This window comes from Ruditapes philippinarum, unplaced genomic scaffold, assembly GCF_026571515.1.
Source record: "Ruditapes philippinarum isolate M1 unplaced genomic scaffold, ASM2657151v2 ctg111_1_1_1_1, whole genome shotgun sequence".
NCBI lineage: Eukaryota > Metazoa > Mollusca > Bivalvia > Venerida > Veneridae > Ruditapes > Ruditapes philippinarum.
The window spans coordinates 76,530-96,596 of NW_026856776.1; the positions used below are offsets into that span (position 1 = coordinate 76,530).

The 20,067-nt window shown below is 31.5% G+C and overlaps 1 protein-coding gene across 1 annotated transcript in view; it reads left to right on the forward strand.

Moving 5' to 3' along the window:
- The window catches only part of LOC132747676 (uncharacterized), a 67,186-nt gene that overhangs the window by 17,764 nt on the left and 29,355 nt on the right, over positions 1 to 20,067 (forward strand). The window contains exon 2 of the mRNA XM_060737120.1: positions 6,626 to 6,813. Coding sequence (XP_060593103.1) covers positions 6,626 to 6,813 — 188 coding nt within the window. The remainder of the gene's footprint in view (positions 1 to 6,625; positions 6,814 to 20,067) is intronic.

Genomic DNA, 20,067 nt, shown 5'->3' on the forward strand with positions numbered 1-20,067 from the left:
AAAAAACACAAATATTTTGTCATTTCAACATTTTAATTTTTATACTCCTAATTTCAAAAATAATTTTTGTTTACTACATATTTTACAGAACATAAAGTTACAACTGGGGAAATTAACCAATAGAAATTTTAAAAACATGTTGTTTTCATATTTTGTACTTGATTCTTGATTTTTTTTCTCAGAAATATAGATCTGCGTAAGTTCATAAATAATTGTATAAATAATATTTGTCTTGAAAGTTCACAGTCCGTACTTACTGCTAGCTGTTTCAGCAGCTTGGATATGCAAATTATTAGGGACCCTTACAATCCTGGATTAGGGGGTCTAGCTATCGAAGGAATGAAAAGGTGTGGACGGCATTTTCCATTGTGAGAATAAATGGACCCCTTGGGATCCTTCTTCACCAGCATGTTTAGTCAAACCACAATCATTTCTTTGTGGATTTAACTGAGTTTTATTGCCCACCGGTCTTATTTATTTCTTGCCAATTAATTGGGAGAACTGCATTTTGATTGGTTAATTCCATTTTAATGCTCCTCATGGAATACAAAGATAGTGTTCACTTCATAAGGAGAAGTGTGAAATATGATAAAGGGAAACAAAATTTGCAGAAATTACCAACACCTTTCTTGGTATTAGTTTTTTTTAGACATTATTTACAGCATTTCAGGACCAGCATATAAGAAACATAATATAGAGTCTTGTTTTAGCTGCTGAATAAATATTCTTCATCTTGAATAATTGTGTTACCAATTTCTTTGCACTATATACCTTTTGTTTGAAATTATGAGTAATGCAGAATGATTTAAGTTTAAACATATTTATTTATTTATGCTGAATTCTAATATATAGCTTTGAATAACCAATTCTCAAGACTGATTCTCTAAGCTTTAAAAAGTACTGGTGATAGTTTGGTTGTGATAATTGGTTGTTTGCAGGGCTCAACCAGTGATCATTTCTGTAAAAGAATGTGTATATAATACAATAAGGCCATATAGATTTGACTTCTATCATCAAAAAACATGAAAAATTTGTGATTTAAAGAAATCCTTTGGTATGAAAAATCCAATTCAAATTAATCTTATTAAAGTTTTTTTTTTTTTTTAACTTGTAGGAACATTATTATATATATATAAAATATGGGTAACATTTAATTTACTAACTTATGATGCCTAACTATGTTATAGTCTCTTTAAAGAAAGTCTTTATTATTTATTAATGGCTTTTAATAGGTTAGGAAGTGAGTATTACAAAAAAAACAACATTTCAATGCTTGTATCATATCTAAATTACTTTACTGATTTTATAATATACCCATGCAACCAGTGCAGACCTGAAGATCAGTTGGCATTGGCTGTGATTGGTCTGCACTGCTCATGGTCTGTACTGCACTATAGGCTATTCAGTACTGATTTTAAAATTTTCATCAAAAATAATGAATGTTTTTTATAGATTGAAAGAGGTACAATTCCATCTAAGATATCTAGTGTGGTGATGATTGTTTTGTGTTAATTGATACAACCATATTTTGTGAACTTTAGCACTCGATAGAAGGTAAATGTTATAAAAACAGAAACATGTTTTGTTGGTTTTTTGCGCTTACTACATATTGAACTGCATTATTTTATAGTTTTGCCTTTTAATGCAAAGATGTTTTGCTAAAAAGCATTACAAGCTATGAACTATATAGAGCTAGCAATTTGCAAAGCAGGCAATTTGTAACGCTTTTACATTCATCATTTCTATAGTTCTTTATCCCTTTTAACATAGAAGACATTTTTCGCCGGAAGAAATATGGACATATCGCATGTCTCGCCTCCATTTTGTTCCGAGAAATATATCGTGATGAGGAAACCTTTATAATCACCCAGACGTACCACACTGTAAACGCAAGAGTTTGTTAGGTTGTTTTTTTTCATATGTGTGTGAATATCTTGGAAAGTCTTTTTTTGTATTATATTATAAAGTTAGAATATTTTTGGACCCGTTGCTTAATTTCTGTAAATTGGACGTGATTGTCCTCATTTCATTTTTTTGGCACATTTCCCCGCTTTTAGATTAACCTTACAACGCTATATATCTTAATATCCATTTTTCAATCTGGACAAAACAGGTTATTATTTTTAGGGAAATTTTCGAACTAACCAATGTATGTATAGCAAACAGTGCAGACCATGATCAGATGGCGTGGAAGATCTTGTTCGCACTGGTCGTATGGGTTAGTATAGTTCCTGCCGTCAGGCTACAGGTTAGGGGTATCAAAAGGAAATTTAGAAGCCACCAGTGTTATAAAGTTTGGTCAGACTTTTTCAGAATTTTCTGTTTGTATGTTGTTTTTGTTTTGTTTAAAAAGTGCATTTTTAAAAAAAAGACAGTAATTTGACAGTAAATTTGTCAAATTTATCTATAGCTTATGAAATATTGGTATTATATCTTGAAAAAGTATCAATTTTACACAACAGACTGGTGCAATATTCAATGACAGACTGGTCCAGTATTCTACAATAGACTGGTCCATCATATATTGAAAAAGTATCAATATAACACAACAGACTGGTGCAATATTCAACAACACTGACTGGTCCAGTATTCTTCAATTGACTGGTCCTATTCTAAACTAAATAGTAACTTAATCATAACTTTGTTTTGGTCCATTCTAAGCTACTTTTTTACAAAATTCAGAAATAATACCAACACAATTATTTTGCCAACCTGTTCTTTTTATTAAACTTAATTGATACAACTATTTTAGGTTGACCATAAAGTTTTATTTATTCTGGATTTTTGACGAGTGCTTATCCCCTCCCCCCTGAGTTTAAAGTATGGGTTTTATAGTCACATAATTATATAGCAGGAAGGAATGAAACAGCAAATTTTTCTATCAGAAGTCAAAAAAGCACTTACTGAACTTTTTGAAATAATCAGGATGATGAGTTGATAGTATTACCTTCTAAGTAAAAAAAAGCAAATCTCATTTTAGTACTTTTAAGATATTGTTTACCTGAAAGTCGTACTGACATCATGAAAGTTACGGTAATTGTCAGTCTTACTGTAATGCTGTCTTTGTTAGCTTCACAATATTTTACTTTTAAATACATTCTTAAAAGGTTTTCATGACAATTAAAATCTTGAGACATGCTGCTGTGCTAAATGTCTTAAATGAGCTGCGTCATGACAAAACCGCGCATGTTGGTCTCGATCCATGCTGGTCGCAAACCTATTATGTTGGTTTTGTTGTGATGCGGCTCAAATGGACTTGTCCATCTTTCAATATGCAGAATCAGTTTCATCAATTTTAGCAAAAATTTCAAAATTATTTCTGACTGAATACCGACCAGTGCAGACCATTAGCAGATGGCACAAATTTGCTGGCTAAAGTTGGTCTACACTCGTCACATATGTATATTTAGTTGCCACAAGGCAGACAAAGGGTTAAAAATTAATGCTCTTTTTGTTATTTTTATATTTTAGAAATAAATTCCTTGTTTCTACTCCTGTTTCAAGCGGCATCCCCCGTTAGATTTACGTCTGAGATTCCCCACTTCCCTCTCATATTCTATACTGTGTTTTGGTCTCTGCAAGAAATGTATTAATCAATTAATTGTAATTAAAACTTCACAATCTTGCAGTCGTCAAAAGAAAATTGAATGCGAAAGTTGTTATTGAAATAGTATCGGGTTTTAGATAATTTTCAAAGAAATCTGTTAAGGAAATGAGTATCAAATTTCAGGGAGACCATTAGAATTCTGGGTAAAAAGTGACAGAGCTGCTACTATAACGCATGTTCATTTAATTAAACAAGACCTTGTCATGTTTTCGTTCAAATATTATTTCTATTATATGAGTTTTAATTATTGAACTAAGGCTAATGTTAGTGAGCGTCTGTAACAATCCTCTGTGTTTGTTCTAAATGTTAATTCTCCAACTAGTTGCCAGTTTTAATGATGTTTTTTTTATAAAAAAGGACATTTTCTTATTTACTTCAATCAAAGAGCTTGTTGGGATTAAAAACCGGTACTCCAGTAATCATTGCTGATTTTTTTAAATTATGTTTATAAAAATCTGTAACTTTTGTTTACTTAAACAAATTTTTTCAATTCTGTAGAAGCCACAATAGAGAAACAAAAACGACAACATGAAAATATAATAAATAATTACAGCATGAATATTTCAGTAATTATATTGCTGATTGTGAAAATTATGTTTATAAAAATCTGTTAGTTTTGTTTACTAACAATTTTGTCCTTTCTTATAAAGCAACACACCTATTGAGACACAAAAATGACATGAAAATATATAAAATAATTACAGCATAAGATTAATATTTCAGTAATTATAATGCTGAGTGTTAAAATTATGTTAATAAAAATCTGTTACTATTGTTTGCTAATAAATTTTTCCCTTCTGATGTAGCCACACCTCAATGGAGAAGTAAAAAACAATATGAAATATAAATGAGTAATGCAGCCTAGTCCAAAACAATTTAGATAATGATCTTTAGACATCTATAATGGTCGATTTACTCAAAACGTATGTAGAAATTTATTTTGATGTACAGGAATCATTACCAAATTTGAAAATTACATGTATCTAAAACTGATAATGCAGATTTTTTTTTCTGAATCCTTGTATTGATACTAAGCTAAAAAATATTGTTGAAATGTTGAAGTATACAAATCCAAGTTGCATTTGTCAAAAAAAGATGATTACAATAAGTGCAGAGAAATAACGTATACATTAAAAAGATACATCTGAGTAACGATGAGGAAAATTCCCTTTATAGCTTTAGTAAATGTACATTTCCATTGACAGAACAATAAAATGAAGTGTATTTCAATGAATTTGAAATCAATGCCACTAGTTTCCTATTGATCTGGATGAAAATTTACTGCAACTTCAATGAAATGTGAATAATTAAACAGGGAATCATTGCTGTAGCTGTCACATCTTAATTAGACGAGATAATTGTTGCAGTGTGCCCGAGACCTTTGAAATCTCACGTTGGAAATGGTATGCCAGTCCCGAAACATCTGCAAAAATTTCGTTACATTATAGCAATATGATTAATTAAATATGCTGTTTATTTGTGATATTTCATTGTTAAAAATGGGCAATAAAATTGTTAACATGTAATTAATGTACTAGAAAATGGGCCTATATGTATTATCAGTTTGATTAAATAACATACCATAGATGCAAGGCACTAGAAAACCTGAATTTTATTCTGTAAAACTTTGGCTTCGAGGCTAGAGGAGCAACTCTTTCAGCTGATTGGTTGCTGTAAAGTCAGTTAATTCAAATTGACCAATGACAAGAGCTAATAATGAGAAAACTCTCTATACTGAATATTATCCTTTTTTAAATATAAATAATTGGATTGAATGTAAAATAATTGTTTTCATTGCTGCCAATGAATCAATTTGTTACACCAACTGGGATAAGTTTTTGGATGAATTTATAATAAATTGAGTATAATTTGTAAAAATTTTGTAGATCGTAGTACAATCAGTATAATAATCTCCATATTTAATAATGAACACTGAAACTAAACAATTTCATGGTAAAAATAAAACAGAAAAAGTTATTTTCATCTGGACTTGAATCATTTAATCGGAAAAAAGCATTTTCAATAGGATTAAACCTGAGTAAAACAGAAAAAGCATTTTCAAAAGAATTGGTTCACTGTTAAACAGTCTGTGGATAATATTTGTTTCTGAAAGAGGCAGTTGGTATAAAGTGTCCTCAGCTATTTGTTTTGTTGTTGTAAAATGGTTGGTATAGTGTTCAAGTGGCACTAGAAATGTTTAAGTTGTCCCATTCACTGTCTAAGTGGCACTTGAAATGTTTAAGTTGTCCTATTCAGTGGCACTTGATATCACTTGATTGTCAGGAGGCATGATGTGTCTTTAATTATCAAAGAAGACTTCATCCCGAAGAGCAAGAGTTACTCAAACATTTTTTAAAAAATCTGATATTCTTTTCTTTTTTGTAATGATCTTCATCCTTTCTTTAGAATCATAAAGGTTATTTTCTAGGTTCGATCCCTTTACTTTTTTTTTAATTAAGAGGTGGTGATTCAAAGTAATATTTACAAACCTAATAATGTGAGACTTATTATGATATTGATAATAATTTAATTGGTACCGAAGGCATCAGACTTTATAATTTTTTTACAGCGTCTCTGTAATTATTCACGGCAATTTCGGCATCAAGTTTCAGCTATGTTTGATCTCGTATTCAGACACTGCATTTAAAGTTCATGTTTTTGTTGAAACATAATGTCTCAAAATACGGCTAATTATCTTTTTTTTTCACTTTTCTACAGAAAGACATACTGTATAAATGGTTAAATTAGTGATGCAGTAATATTTGCGAATTTCGCGAATTGACAGAAATCGCCAAAATTTGCTCTTGCGTAAATATCAACCAACCTGTCATGGCACGATTCCCTAATTTTTCTCATTCGAATTATCTGGAATTTTGAATCTACTAACTTTTCGACACATGGAATTATCTCTTCATACAGTAATTCACATACAAAGAATTATATTATGGTTACTGAAAGAATTGGGGTTACAAAATGGGATTTTATTACATGTATATAAAAATCTTTTATACATTGCAGTGTGAAGACTCCGACAAAAGATCCGCCAAAGAGTAACCCAAGCAAACGGCATCGAGAGCGCCTTAATGGAGAACTCGACCACCTGGCAAGCCTGTTACCATTTGAGCAAAGTGTGATCTCAAAACTAGACAAGCTCTCCATTCTGAGACTGGGTGTCAGCTATCTCAGAGCTAAAAGCTATTTTCAAGGTAAGACCAGGAACCATGCTTTTGTTTTCTCTGCCCATGGGTCATGTAAGCCGCATTTAGGCCTATAATGATAAGGCCACTCCAATGTTGTTTCTCTGTCCATGGATCATGTGATTTGCATAAATAACCTATAAGGCTACTCCAAAGTTCAACCAGACACAGTTTGCTGCTTAATAGATTTATTTTCATATTGAAAATTCCTGAAATTAGAAAACGGAAATTTTCCAAATAATTCCAGAACAGGACATTGTCAAATATCTTAAATCAATGCATCGTCACTTTTGTGCCGTTACCGGTTAACTCCTATTAAATTATATAAGCAGTTAACATGTTACTGCACAAAGGTGACGGCATTTCCTTTTTATGAAGCCATAGGACATTGTTACAGTATTTAATTACTGAAGTTACTTCTTTTAGCTCACAGTGTCGAAAAAAATGATGTGAATTTGTGATTTGTTTCAAAACTTGGCATATACCATACAGACAGATTTAAGCATTTTAAAATTGCTTTTCAACTTGCCCTATTTTCATCAAAAGAGATTTTAAAACAAGATTTTCATCTAATGGTCCTTTCACCAGCTTTGTATTTCCTTGTACTTCATTAATGTTGTTTTAATAATGTATCCCACACTCTAGGTTACAGTTTGTGCACTTAAACTTTAAGTTGATGAAATTGGCATAGACTTATTGTAAATTAATATAGTCAATACTGTGTGTTTGAAATTAAAAAAACAAAAAAAAAAAAAAAACATGTGATCATTTTTGGCCGGGTTGCACAGGTACAAACCCAGGTTATAGTATAATTAAAAATTATGTATTATATCTATAAAGACTTGGGTGTCAATTCTGACAATTCAATGAGTGCATTTCATTCCAAAATCTCGACAGAGATATTTCAAATTAAACACTTCAAAGATGTTAAAGTTGAAGAAAGAAAAAAAAAATCTGAAGGAACATAATTTTCGACTGCTTGGTGCGAAAGGGTTGTAACTCCATCTTTATGTCAAATGAGTTATAACCCTTTTGCACTGAGTACCTGATACTGTGTCTTGTCTGATCTTTAATACTACAAATTCAAATATTGATCTAATTAATGTATAGTATTAAACCAAGATTAGTTTAATTCCTTTTGTTTTAAAATCACACATGCATTTTTCCCAGTGTTTCAGTCGCAAAATTACCCCCTCTGAGAAAATTATAGTTGTTCTATCTGTGTAATAGTAAATATTTCATAAATCTGGAAATAATTCAAGTTTTTAATACCTGTGGTTCGAAGCAGGCGTACATGGGGTAATTATTTTAATTTTGCGTTGTTTACCTTTTTGGAAGCATATGCCGGTCACGTGAATTCCAGCTCAGGTATCGTAATTTAAAAAAAAAAAGAAGAAATTCTCGTGACAGTTTTGAAAAAAAATTAAGCAGATGTGTTTTTCATCTCAGTAAAATGTTGTTGGATAAAAGATAACTAAAACAAAATATTTTTATGCATTAATGAAAACAAAAATTAAAAAAACAAACCCACTATTTTGCTACATGACTAATTAAAGGTGCTATGCGGTGGTTTTTTCAATATTAGACAATACATGTATTATTATTTTGTGCTTAGAAATGAGCTGCTTTTCAGTTCTTTTAAGGTGCTACATCACATTTTAAGAGAACATATCAATCTGATATAGAACTAGATGTGTTTTGTTTTTTTTAAGTTATTTATTCTAATTGATAAAAAATTAACAGATGATAATTATTAAGTTGACCGACAATGATAATAATTAATGATATAAAGTCAAATGATTATACGAAATTATCTGAAGATATTAACTTAACCAATACAGTCTAACCCCGTTTATTCGAAGTGCCTGGGACTGAATATTTACTTCGAATAATCGATGGGTTCGAATAATCGAAATCGGAATATTGTGATAGACGAAAACTACTCCACTTTGACCAATCACCGCAAGACTACCGTTTACAACACACTTGCTTCCTGTAATCAATTGAGAAAAATAGATATTAAAGAAAAGATGCGTAAAAATTATTGTATTGACATTTAAGACATAAATACTTGCATTTTATTCTACATTATGTATTGTTTCGTTTCGCGCAAAGCCTTGATAATGGCCGTGTCGTCACTACGGTATTTACAGCTAAACTCTGGTATTTTCGATTAGGATAAATTAAGGCTCTCATGTAGCGTTACAATTAATGAAAAAAATGTTTTTGATGTTTTGACAAATTCACATATACGGAATGTATAGAAATTATTGCTGTCATCTTAAACAAAATCGGACACGGTGCATAGCTTTTCATTTTCGTTAATTAAAGAACACACGAAGTGTTATTATCGTGATTGTCTAATTACACGCATGACTGTGGATATTTTTCACAAGTCGACTGGTCAGCGAGTGGATCTGCATCAATTAGTCTAGCTTCGAATAATAATTAGGCTGGCTTCGAATAATAGGTGTGAAATTCTTTCGTTATTGTATAATCGGGACCGAAATTTTACTTCGAAAAATAGGAGGTATTCGGATAATGCATTGCGAATGATACGCTCGTATTTATATTGTTTTATATAGAGATAAAAACGGGACCGGAGAACTACTTCGGATAATGCCGGGTATTCGAATAAAGGGTTGTCGAATAACCGGGGTCGGACTGTAGTATAAAAATCAACCAATGATGTGAAAATTAACCTTCATTGTATATCATAAAATTCACTGATGATTCAAAATTAACCAATGACATGAGTCATTGATATAAGATTAGTACCGGTAAGTAAGTAAGTAAACGTCTTTATTAAATGAGGCTTACACATCCGGTTTTCTGATCTTCCATGTGGGCCTCAGATTAACCGATGTTATGAAATTTACTGTGATGTTATGAAATTTACTGAAATTACAGATAAGCAACAGTGTTTTCATAAATTTTATAAACATTTAAATAGAATAACCAAACGTTACATAATATTACGTAAATGTAACGATATCATCATTAGCATTTGATCATTTATTCTCATTTAATTGAGCATATTAGGTAATTTCAATAACAGGTTCAAATTTGAATTAGATATCATTTTTAAATGGATTATTAAAGTCTCGAATTTATTTATCTAGGTCAAATATCGTAGCATTCTTCTATTAAGGTTTATTGAAAGGTGAAGTCTTGTTGGTCGTAAGAATACAAATGTACCTCTACTGCGTAATTTTCAAAACCTAATTTTCTAAAATTGGAATAATTACAAGTTATATGCCAATTTAAGTTTTGTTGAATAGAAGTTTAAAATTCATAACAAAATTGATGATTAAGTTCTTTCGTCGTTTTTGTTAAAATCTTCTTCTATTCTTTTGAAATTATCTGAATTTCATTTCAACTTTGAACACATTGTCGGCTCGTAGAAGAAGCCATAAAAATTGAGCAGGTATTGAAAAAACTAATATAATTACTAAAATTGCTCTTCGTACAGTTAAATATCACCGACATAAACTACCGGGATTTTAACGACATTTTGACGACAGAGTAAAAATGCAAACATCTGTTTAACAAAATTTTTTCTCGTTTTGACTTTTGACAGACCTTGTACAGATTTTGGCCATATGCATATCTCTGTATCGCGGACTTAATCTACGTCACATATTACCCGTTAACTTTTAAAACTTAATAGCCGGCCATTTGCCTGTGTGTTAAACACAGTTGGCGACGTTATTTATGTTATTTCATTTAGAATCATCTGATTTTCTATGAACCGTAACTTGATTCAATTTTTTTATTCGGACTCTTGTTACTTTCAATTTATCTCATACAACGGGTTCATCGTTGTCTTTTCTTCATCACATATTTAAATCTTGTCCCGTTACTTGATGAGGAACCTAAAAAATGACAGAAATGGGACAGTTAATTGGATGATTTATGACTTATTTGGATATTCAGATGGCCTTTGGATAAATTAATATGTTTATTAGAACTTGTGAAAAAAAGAATGTAATTTTCATTTTTTTGTTTGTTTGTTTGAAATAATAATTGATTACAAATTTGATATTTGTTCTTTCTTCAAGTCTCAAGAGATGAACAAATAACTTTTTTTAGGGAAAATCAAAATGAGTTTGTAAACAGATGGGTATAAAATTTGTGATGATGTTTCAAAATTTATATCTTTGAGAATTGAGACCCCATCAATATAAATAAGGGAGGGGGGTGGCGGACAGTTGGGTATGTTTGTGAGGGGTAGAATGTTCCTGTTACGAAGTAAATGAATTAATGAATAAATTGAAATGCCATTTTCAAAATAAATTTACATTTCTTGTGTCTTAGATTAAAATTTAGATAAAATAATTACAGATTGTTGTTTTTCTGAGAATGTTATATAAATGTCAATAAAAAATATTGAATATCCGGCTTTCAGGTTCTTCAGTGTGGGAGAAAATAAATGATATAGTGTTATATTGAACTTGTTATTTTTCGATTAACTTAAACTTCAAGTTTCGTCTACACTCTTATGAAAGTGATATTTTGATGATTATTGTCTAATTCTATATAAAATTTTCAGTGAAAAAGTCGAAATAAGATCTATAAATAATGTACAGATATTATAAGTAAATATATGCTTTTAAGAAATAACATTCAAGCTTAGTTTGACTTATATGATAATTATATGATGTAACATAATATTATACCAAAATATGATTTGCTGTTTAACATTACAGTGTATATTTATAACTTATTTTATTTGACCAGTATTAATCGGTTATGACCATATGTGTTTTGACACTAAACTAAAATCATTACAATTTTTGTCCATTAAAAATGCAATGTTATTCATCACCCATTGACTAACACAATGTACATGTGTATTAATTGTGCGATCAAAAACCAAAAAATGTTCAAATCAAATATCTTTTCTATCTTATCACTTTATCTGCGCTTTCATCGATCTAAAACTACAGTTGCAATTTTCGAATATAAAAAAAACTGCTATTCAAGGTGTACATCTGCATGTTGTTTCATTTTTATTCTGCTGAAAATGCAAGTTAACTTCATCATAATTAACCTGAATGAGTCTATCAATTATTTCGGCATTGTGCGCTCTACAAATATTGTAATGTTGAACATGAATACCCGCTGTAAAAGGATGTTACTTGATTATCGTTCTGTCACTCTCCACAAAGAACCCCCATTGATGAGCGTCGGTCACTGACAATACCACACAATGTCGCCTGTAATGGCAATATTAGTCGTAAAATCGTTTCCTTTTCCATTCGATTTCTACGGTAACTAATATTTTATTTCAACCAAAAACAGAAAGAAGAAAAAAAAAACCTATTATAAATCCCCGAATGTGTCTGTATCCATTTTTTTTTTTTCGGACTAAATTTGTGCGATCGATATTGAATTTATTTTTTTGAAACAATCGTGCGTTTATTTCAAAAGAAACGACCGTCATGATTTCATTTCAGACTTCATTTCACTTAATTGAGGAAAATGAATCTTATGTGTTTACGTTTTTTAAACCGGATTTTGCAGATTGAAAGATTAGACCGGAGGTGTTAAGACAAATAATCTAATTGTTGAAACATATAGGTGTCTGATATCTTGCACAATATTAACAAAATATTACTTTCTAATTGCAAAACAGAGCAGAAACCAAGGAAAAAACAGGCGAAGTTTTGTTTTACCTTTTAAGGTGTAATTGTTGTATTTTGGAAAAGGTAGAAATACTGTCAGTGTCTTGTGTCAAGTAACTTAAGATCGCAAATTTAATTTGTATTAGAAAGATACCTGATAAAGACATGCTGCTATGAAAAAAGGAAGATAGAGAAAATAAAAGACTAATTTTGAAGTGACCCTAAATAAAGCCTAAGATTATTATTTTAATACAATATCCAAGTAGCCAAAGTTTTGGATTATCCATTAATTGTTTCTGTTAATATGTCACCATTAATGTTTTATTTTTTAAATGATTATATTTTTTCTACCATTTAAAATTGGATAAGAGTTAAATTATAAAAAGAAAATTATTTTAATGGACATGTAGTGTTAAATACTGTATTCTTCTTGACAGAAATAATAGTTTAGAAACTGTACAGAATTTTACGTTTTAAAGTTTTTATCTACGATTTAAAAAACAAAATAATGTAACACTTTTCTCTCATTCATGTATAACGTAAATCTATAAATAATTGTCTTCATGTCGGCCAGTTGTATTGCGTGGGGCATTATCTATTGATACATAATCTGTGAAAATAACACCTCGGCAGAATTCATCGCATGTAACATGCAAAGCCGCACTTAAAGCACGCTTTTAGAGCCCTCTATAACTGTATAGACCTAGAATACAATTTGGGTTACAAATGTTCGTGACAATTACATGTTTTACACAAAAGTTTTGAACGGTTGGTTCTCCGTCAAAATAAACATTGCATGAAAAAGACCCATTGGATCGCAGAGAAATCGTAAAAATTATCTTCTACATGAAATCAATGATTTTAATAATTGGGTCATCAAGCCCATATCATGCAATTGTAACTGAACACGGAAGACACATTTTTGTCGTAGTATTTTATCTAGGTCCGATTTTATTACTTTGTTGAAAGGAATGTTTTTCCTTTAGATGAATATAAAAAAAATACTGGTCTTTTCTGACTTCTGTTTGTTAATAGATTTTTTTACTTGTAAAGAATTTTAGAAATTGAAATAGTAGGGAAAATGTATTTAGATATAGCTAATTTTTCTTTTATTGAATTCAATTAAATTTTGGATCTGTCAGGATTTTTCTTAATGCTAGTTTTGAAAGAGTAATTAAATGTTCAGTTTGCAATTTGTGTACATGTAATTTATCTATAGCAAGGTTTTTGTGATGATTTTGTATATAGTAAATATAAATTGCTGATCCAATAATATAAAAGATGATTTTATTAAATATTAAAATGGTAACAACAAGTAAGAAATGCAAATATTAATATATATTCAATTCACTCATCAGGAATTAAAGAGGAATAATCTAGTATAACTGGTATTAAATTGAGTTATATAATTTGCAGGTAAAATATTTATTTAAAAATCAAAGAGATAATTTAATGAAGACTTTTAAATTAATATTTAAATGTTAGGTATATTCACTATAAAAGGTGTGTTTATTTTATAATAAATAAAGATTTTACTTGTCAATGAAATGCTATAATTTTATTTAAATTTCAGTAATTCCAGACATTCAATTTAAGAATAATATTTATAATATTATTTTGTAAACTTTAATATTTTTTGACAGCATCAAAGAGAAATAAAATTTGACTAAGGTCAAAAGGTCTAAAAGATTTAATGAAAAATTCTAGTATGTGAAGGACAATAAAAGATATGCATAGAATTTAAATTAAAAATCAGTATCAGATTCTGTGCAATTTTTAGCCAGATTTGAGTGAAAAGTGTTTTTGCAGGGCTTTTCATGTTTGGGTTATTTTGCACACAAAAATGGAATGATATGTAAATTTGCCACAAGTTATTAATATTTAAGGTCTAGACCTAAATCAAACGGTACACAAAATAATTACTAGGTAAAATATTTCTGGTCCGCTCATGTCAAATCACATCAGTTGAGTGCCTTTAAGAAGCTTTTGTAAATTTATTTACATGAAGTTTTATGACTATAATCAAATATATAGAGAATTGTTTTATAAAAGGATATTTTTATTCCAAAGTGCTATTAAAAATGGGAAAAAGAAATGCTGTTAAGTTCTTTCTAAACAATTTTTAAAAAAAAAAAAAAATGTTTCTTCAGTTACTAGTATTTTGAGACCTTTTCATATAAAAACACATTTATCTATCAATTTCAGAAATGTGATGACTTGATTTTTCAAAAGATTTTTTGCAGTTAAATGTGTTATTTTGATAATAAATTATTTTTATGCTAAATTTCTCATCCTTAATATTTTAAAGGCATTGTTATCCAAAAAAAAGTTTTGTTTTTTTTAACCACATCCTGAGCCAACTTTACATCGCAACTTTGCCAACTTCTGTGGCCAAGTTTTACATTCCTCGAAACCAGGGAAAAAATTTCACATGAACGAGCCGAACTTACTTTGCATAAACACTATTGTTAATATTGAAACTGCAGAAGTACAGCACGTATCACAGACGACCGAGCTCCATTACTTTTTGACAATACGTCGCCCAAATATCAAACGTCATTGTTTTATTCGGTTTATACGGTTTATACGACGGGGTATTGTTTACAGCCTGATCAGAATTTGATACGATTTCTGTCAAAATTTCATATGACAGGTCAGAATTTATGGGAACTTTAATGTAACAATTAGCCAAATATAAACGGGTATTTCTACCTTGACTGTTGGACAAAAATGTTAATTTGATGAATAATTGTATGATAGCTGGAAAGAATCTCCGAAATTGTCCGTAATTATAGAAGAATTTTTTTTGCCTTTTTATTGGTCAGAGTGTCATTGATAATTTGATTCTTAAGACAGCAAATAATTTTTTTTTTTTCGCTATCCAAAAATAGAAATATAAAAACCTCAAAAGCAAAATGGACTTCTTGAGAAAGTACTTTTTGATATAAGGTTGTATTTATATATATAAGAGTTCATGTTTATTATTAAAAAATCTATAAATAGCTTGATTACTGATAAAAGTAAGTTGATTAATTGCGATTTACTTAGAGATAGCCGATTATCAATATTTCTACACCAAATGGAGAGGGGGGGAATGGGAAGGACAAATTATGACATTACAATTTTCTTTTTTTTTCTTTTTCATTTTAGTCATCTATCATGCCTTTTTTACAGCCTGGCTATATTTTTTACGATCGGCCGTACTTAGAAATCAATATCCCAGTGATGAGAACTGTCGACTTCGGTTAGCCGAGGACTGAGATATTCGCCTTAATTACACTTCCTTGAATTAACTGTACATTATTTAATCAAGCCAGGTAGTGCGATATCTGCCAAGTATGATCGTTGCTCACTTGGGGATATGACCGAAGGAATACGAAGCGTTTGATCTTTCAGGCCGTTACTATACTATTAAAGACATTTTCATGAATATTGTATGGTAATGTTTTCTAATTCGGAGTAACGCGAGGAAGATGTGTTTCATAACGACCTTCGGCGAATGGTGATAAGAATGATGAAGATATCAAATATTTATATTACTTCAACAATTGAATATTTATACAGTTTCAACTATCAAATATTTATATTTTACGGTATTATCATTAATCTAAGTAATTTTTATGCTCAAAATTTTATTACCCTCGTGTTCGTACTAAGAAAAATATACTTTCATGAGTGAAGGTAATTCTTATTTAATTCTTCAAGACTTTTTAGTTAAAAAGATATACAAGTGCGTCAGGTACTGAATTAATTACAAAATGAAAAATTGATTGTGACTGCCCATTGCTTCCACTAATGTTTGTCAGTTATGCTTTATTGACACCTGTCATATCCAATTATTTCTTAAAAATCCCTGATAATCAAAAAAACAAACAAAATATCGTAATACAAAATGTATGTGTAACAATGAAATCTGATCTTGATATAAAAAACAAACACTTTTTTTTGTATTTTCTGTCCACAGTCTTATACTTAAATGCAGCCTAATGAAAATTCTTTCATTTCAAATCTAAAAAACTATTTATAGAAAAAATAATCATCCCATTCCAAGTCAGACACATCTTGTTGCATTACCTTAATTTTTTTCTGCCATTAAAGCATTTTAATCTCACCAGTCCAGGAATAAGTTTTGAATTCCTTCCAGAGAAGAATTTACCCATAATGCACAATTGAGTGATTGGGCCTTCTGATTGGATTAGTAGTTAATTAAAAGTTAATTTGGCGGCAATACATCTTTATAAAAGTCTCATACATGGCAAAATGACAGGTGCCCTGCTAATTAATTGGAAATACCTGTTACGGAAATGAAACTTTTGTTTTGTCCCAGGGGAGCTTATGTTACATTGAATGATGGATGGTTATACATTGTTGTAGAGGCAGATTAGACGCCATCTTACGATTATCCGTTCATCTGTTTCTCCACGTAAACATGTAAAATAAATATAATAAAGAAATTGACGCTCTCTATTAAAAGGTTTGGTCAAAGGTTTTGCATTCATAGGATGTCATTGATGATAATAAATAGCTTAATTTCTTGAATGCCTGAATACAACTAATATGACAGTGACTTGACTGTTGCCTGTTTGACACATACTAACTTGACTCTGCCACCAGTATGACACTGACTTGACTTTGCCACCAGTAGGACACAATGACTTGACTTTGCCACTAGTATGAGACTGACTTGACTTTGCCACCAGTAGGACACTGACTTGACTTTGCCACTAAGTATGACACTGACTTGACTTTGCCACCAGTAGGACACTGACTTGACTTTGCCACTAAGTATGACACTGACTTGACTTTGCCACCAGTAGGACACTGACTTGACTTTGCCACCATTATGACACTGACTTGACTTTGCCACTAAGTATGACACTGACTTGACTTTGCCACCAGTAGGACACTGACTTGACTCTTGCACCTTTTTATACTGAGTTAAGTCTTCTACAGTATGACACTGACTTGACTGTTACCACAATTATGACACTGACTTGACTTTGCCACCAGTAGGACACTGACTTGACTCTTGCACTTTTTTATACTGAGTTCAGTCTTCTACAGTATGACACTGACTTGACTTTGCCACCATTATGACACTGACTTGACTTTGCCAAAAAGCCAAGCCACAGCCTCTGTTCTGTTGGCTCTCTATGGCTCATTAAATTAAAGGGAATATTGTAAAGACCAGATTTACTAATCCTTTTAAGTTTAATGTACCCAATTTTATATTAACATTAGATTCTTTAAAAATATAATGTTAAATTGTTATTAAAATTTAGATGTTAATATCGTTTCTCAATGACAGCTTTTTAGTTATATGCAGAACAATGCAGTTTGTAGTTGGTGCATGGTATTTAAATGTTAATTTGATAAACAACTTTTGCTTTTAAACAGCACTTTTTGTCAAATTTGTCAGGCTTGATGTTTAACCTATAACACACTTTGCATCATTGTTTGTTTTCAGAAATCCGTGGCACTGCTTTTCAATTTAAAATATTTTAACCAATCAAATACCGGAATTGAAGATTCCACATCAATCTTATTTCAATGTTTCCATAAATGGAAAATTGTACTCATTTTCAATTGAAATTGACAGGGGAAAAATTCAACAACATATAATTATTTTCTGTAAAGAAATATTGTTACCCTATTTTGACTCAGCGATGAGATGTACCCAATTTCCACTACACTGTAGAAACAAGATCATCAGTAAAACATAATATAAGGTTGTCAGAGAATTCCATTAGTACAAGATGGAGTCTCTCATCAAATGTCTTTGTACCCCATCATCTAAACAACACAACTCATGATTGCTTTTTCATTCAAACATTCATCTTTGTATCAAATGAGGTTTTTTCCCCTCTCTCTCCATGTATAGTAAGTGATTAACCCTTAACGTCCCACATTTTTATGCCCCCATTTCGAAGAAAAGGGGGTATATTGCTTTGCACTTGTCGGTCCGTCGGTCTGTCGGTCCGTCGGTCCGTAGACCAAATGGTTTCCGAGTGATAACTAAAGAACCCTTAGGCCTAGGAACTTCAAACTTGGTATGGTGATTGGTCATGACAAGTAGATGACCCCTATTTATTTTGGGGTCAAGGGGTCAAAGGTCAAGGTCACATTGACCGTGTAAGCAAAAACGGTTTCCGATCAATAACTAAAGAACCTTAAGGCCTAGGAACTTCAAACTTGGTATGGTGATTTGTCATGATCAGTAGATGACCCCTATTGATTTTGGGCTCAAGGGGTCAAAGGTCAAGGTCACATTGACCTTGTAAGCAAAAACGGTTTCCGATCAATAAGTAAAGAACCTTAAGGCCTAGGAACTTCAAACTTGGTATGGTGATTGGTCATGATCAGTAGATGACCCTATTGATTTTGGGGTCAAGGGGTCAAAGGTCAAGGTCACATTGACCTCTTGGGTAAAAACGGTTTCCGATCAATAACAAAAGAACCCTTAGGCCTAGGAACTTCAAACTTGGTATGGTGATTGGTTATGACCAGCAGATGACCCCTATTGATTTTGGGGTTAAGTGGTCAAAGGTCAAGGTCACATTGACCTTGTAGGTAAAAACGGTTTCCGATCAATAACAAAAGAACCCTTAGGCCTAGGGACTTCAAACTTGATATGGTGATTGGTCATGATCAGTAGATGACCCCTATTGATTTTGGGGTTAAGGGGTCAAAGGTCATGTAACATTGACCTTGTAGGTAAAAACGGTTTCCAATCAATAACGAAAGAACCCTTAGGCCTAGGGACTTCAAACTTGATATGGTGATTGGTCATGATCAGTAGATGACCCCTATTGATTTTGGGGTCAAGGGGTCAAAGATCAAGGTCACATTGACCTCTTAGGTAAAAACAGTTTCCGATCAATAACTAAAGAACCCTTAGGCCTAGGAACTTCAAACTTGGTATGGTGATTGGGCATGATCAGTAGATGACCCCTATTGATTTTGGGGTCAAGGGGTCAAAGGTCAAGGTCACATTGACCTCTTAGGTAAAAACAGTTTCTAAACAATAACTAAAGAACCCTTAGGCCTAGGAACTTCAAACTTGGTATGGTGATTGGTCATGACCAGCAGATGACCCCTATTGATTTTGGGGTTAAGGGGTCAAAGGGCAAGGTCACATTGACCTTGTAGGTAAAAATGCTTTCCCATCAATAACTTAAGAACCCTTAGGCCTAGGAACTTCAAACTTGGTATGGTGATTGGTCATGACCAGCAGATGACCTATTGTTTTTAGGGTCAAGGGGTCAAAAGTCATGTAACATTGACCTTGTAGGTAAAAACGGTTTCCGATCAATTAACTAAAAACGCTTAGGCCTAGGAACTTCAAACTTTGTATGATGATTGGTGGTGACCAGCAGATGACCCCTATTGAGTTTTGGGTCAAGGGGTCAAAGGTCAAGGTCACATCGACCTTGTAAGTAAGAACGGTTTCTGATCAATAACTTAAGAACGCTTAGGCCTAGGAACTTCAAACTTGGTATGGTGATTTTTCATGACCAGCAGATTACCCCTTTTGATTTTGGGATCAAGGGGTCAAAGGTCAAGGTCACATTGACCTTGTAAGTAAAAACGGTTTCTGATCAATAACTAAAGAACGCTTCGGCCTAGGAACTTCAAA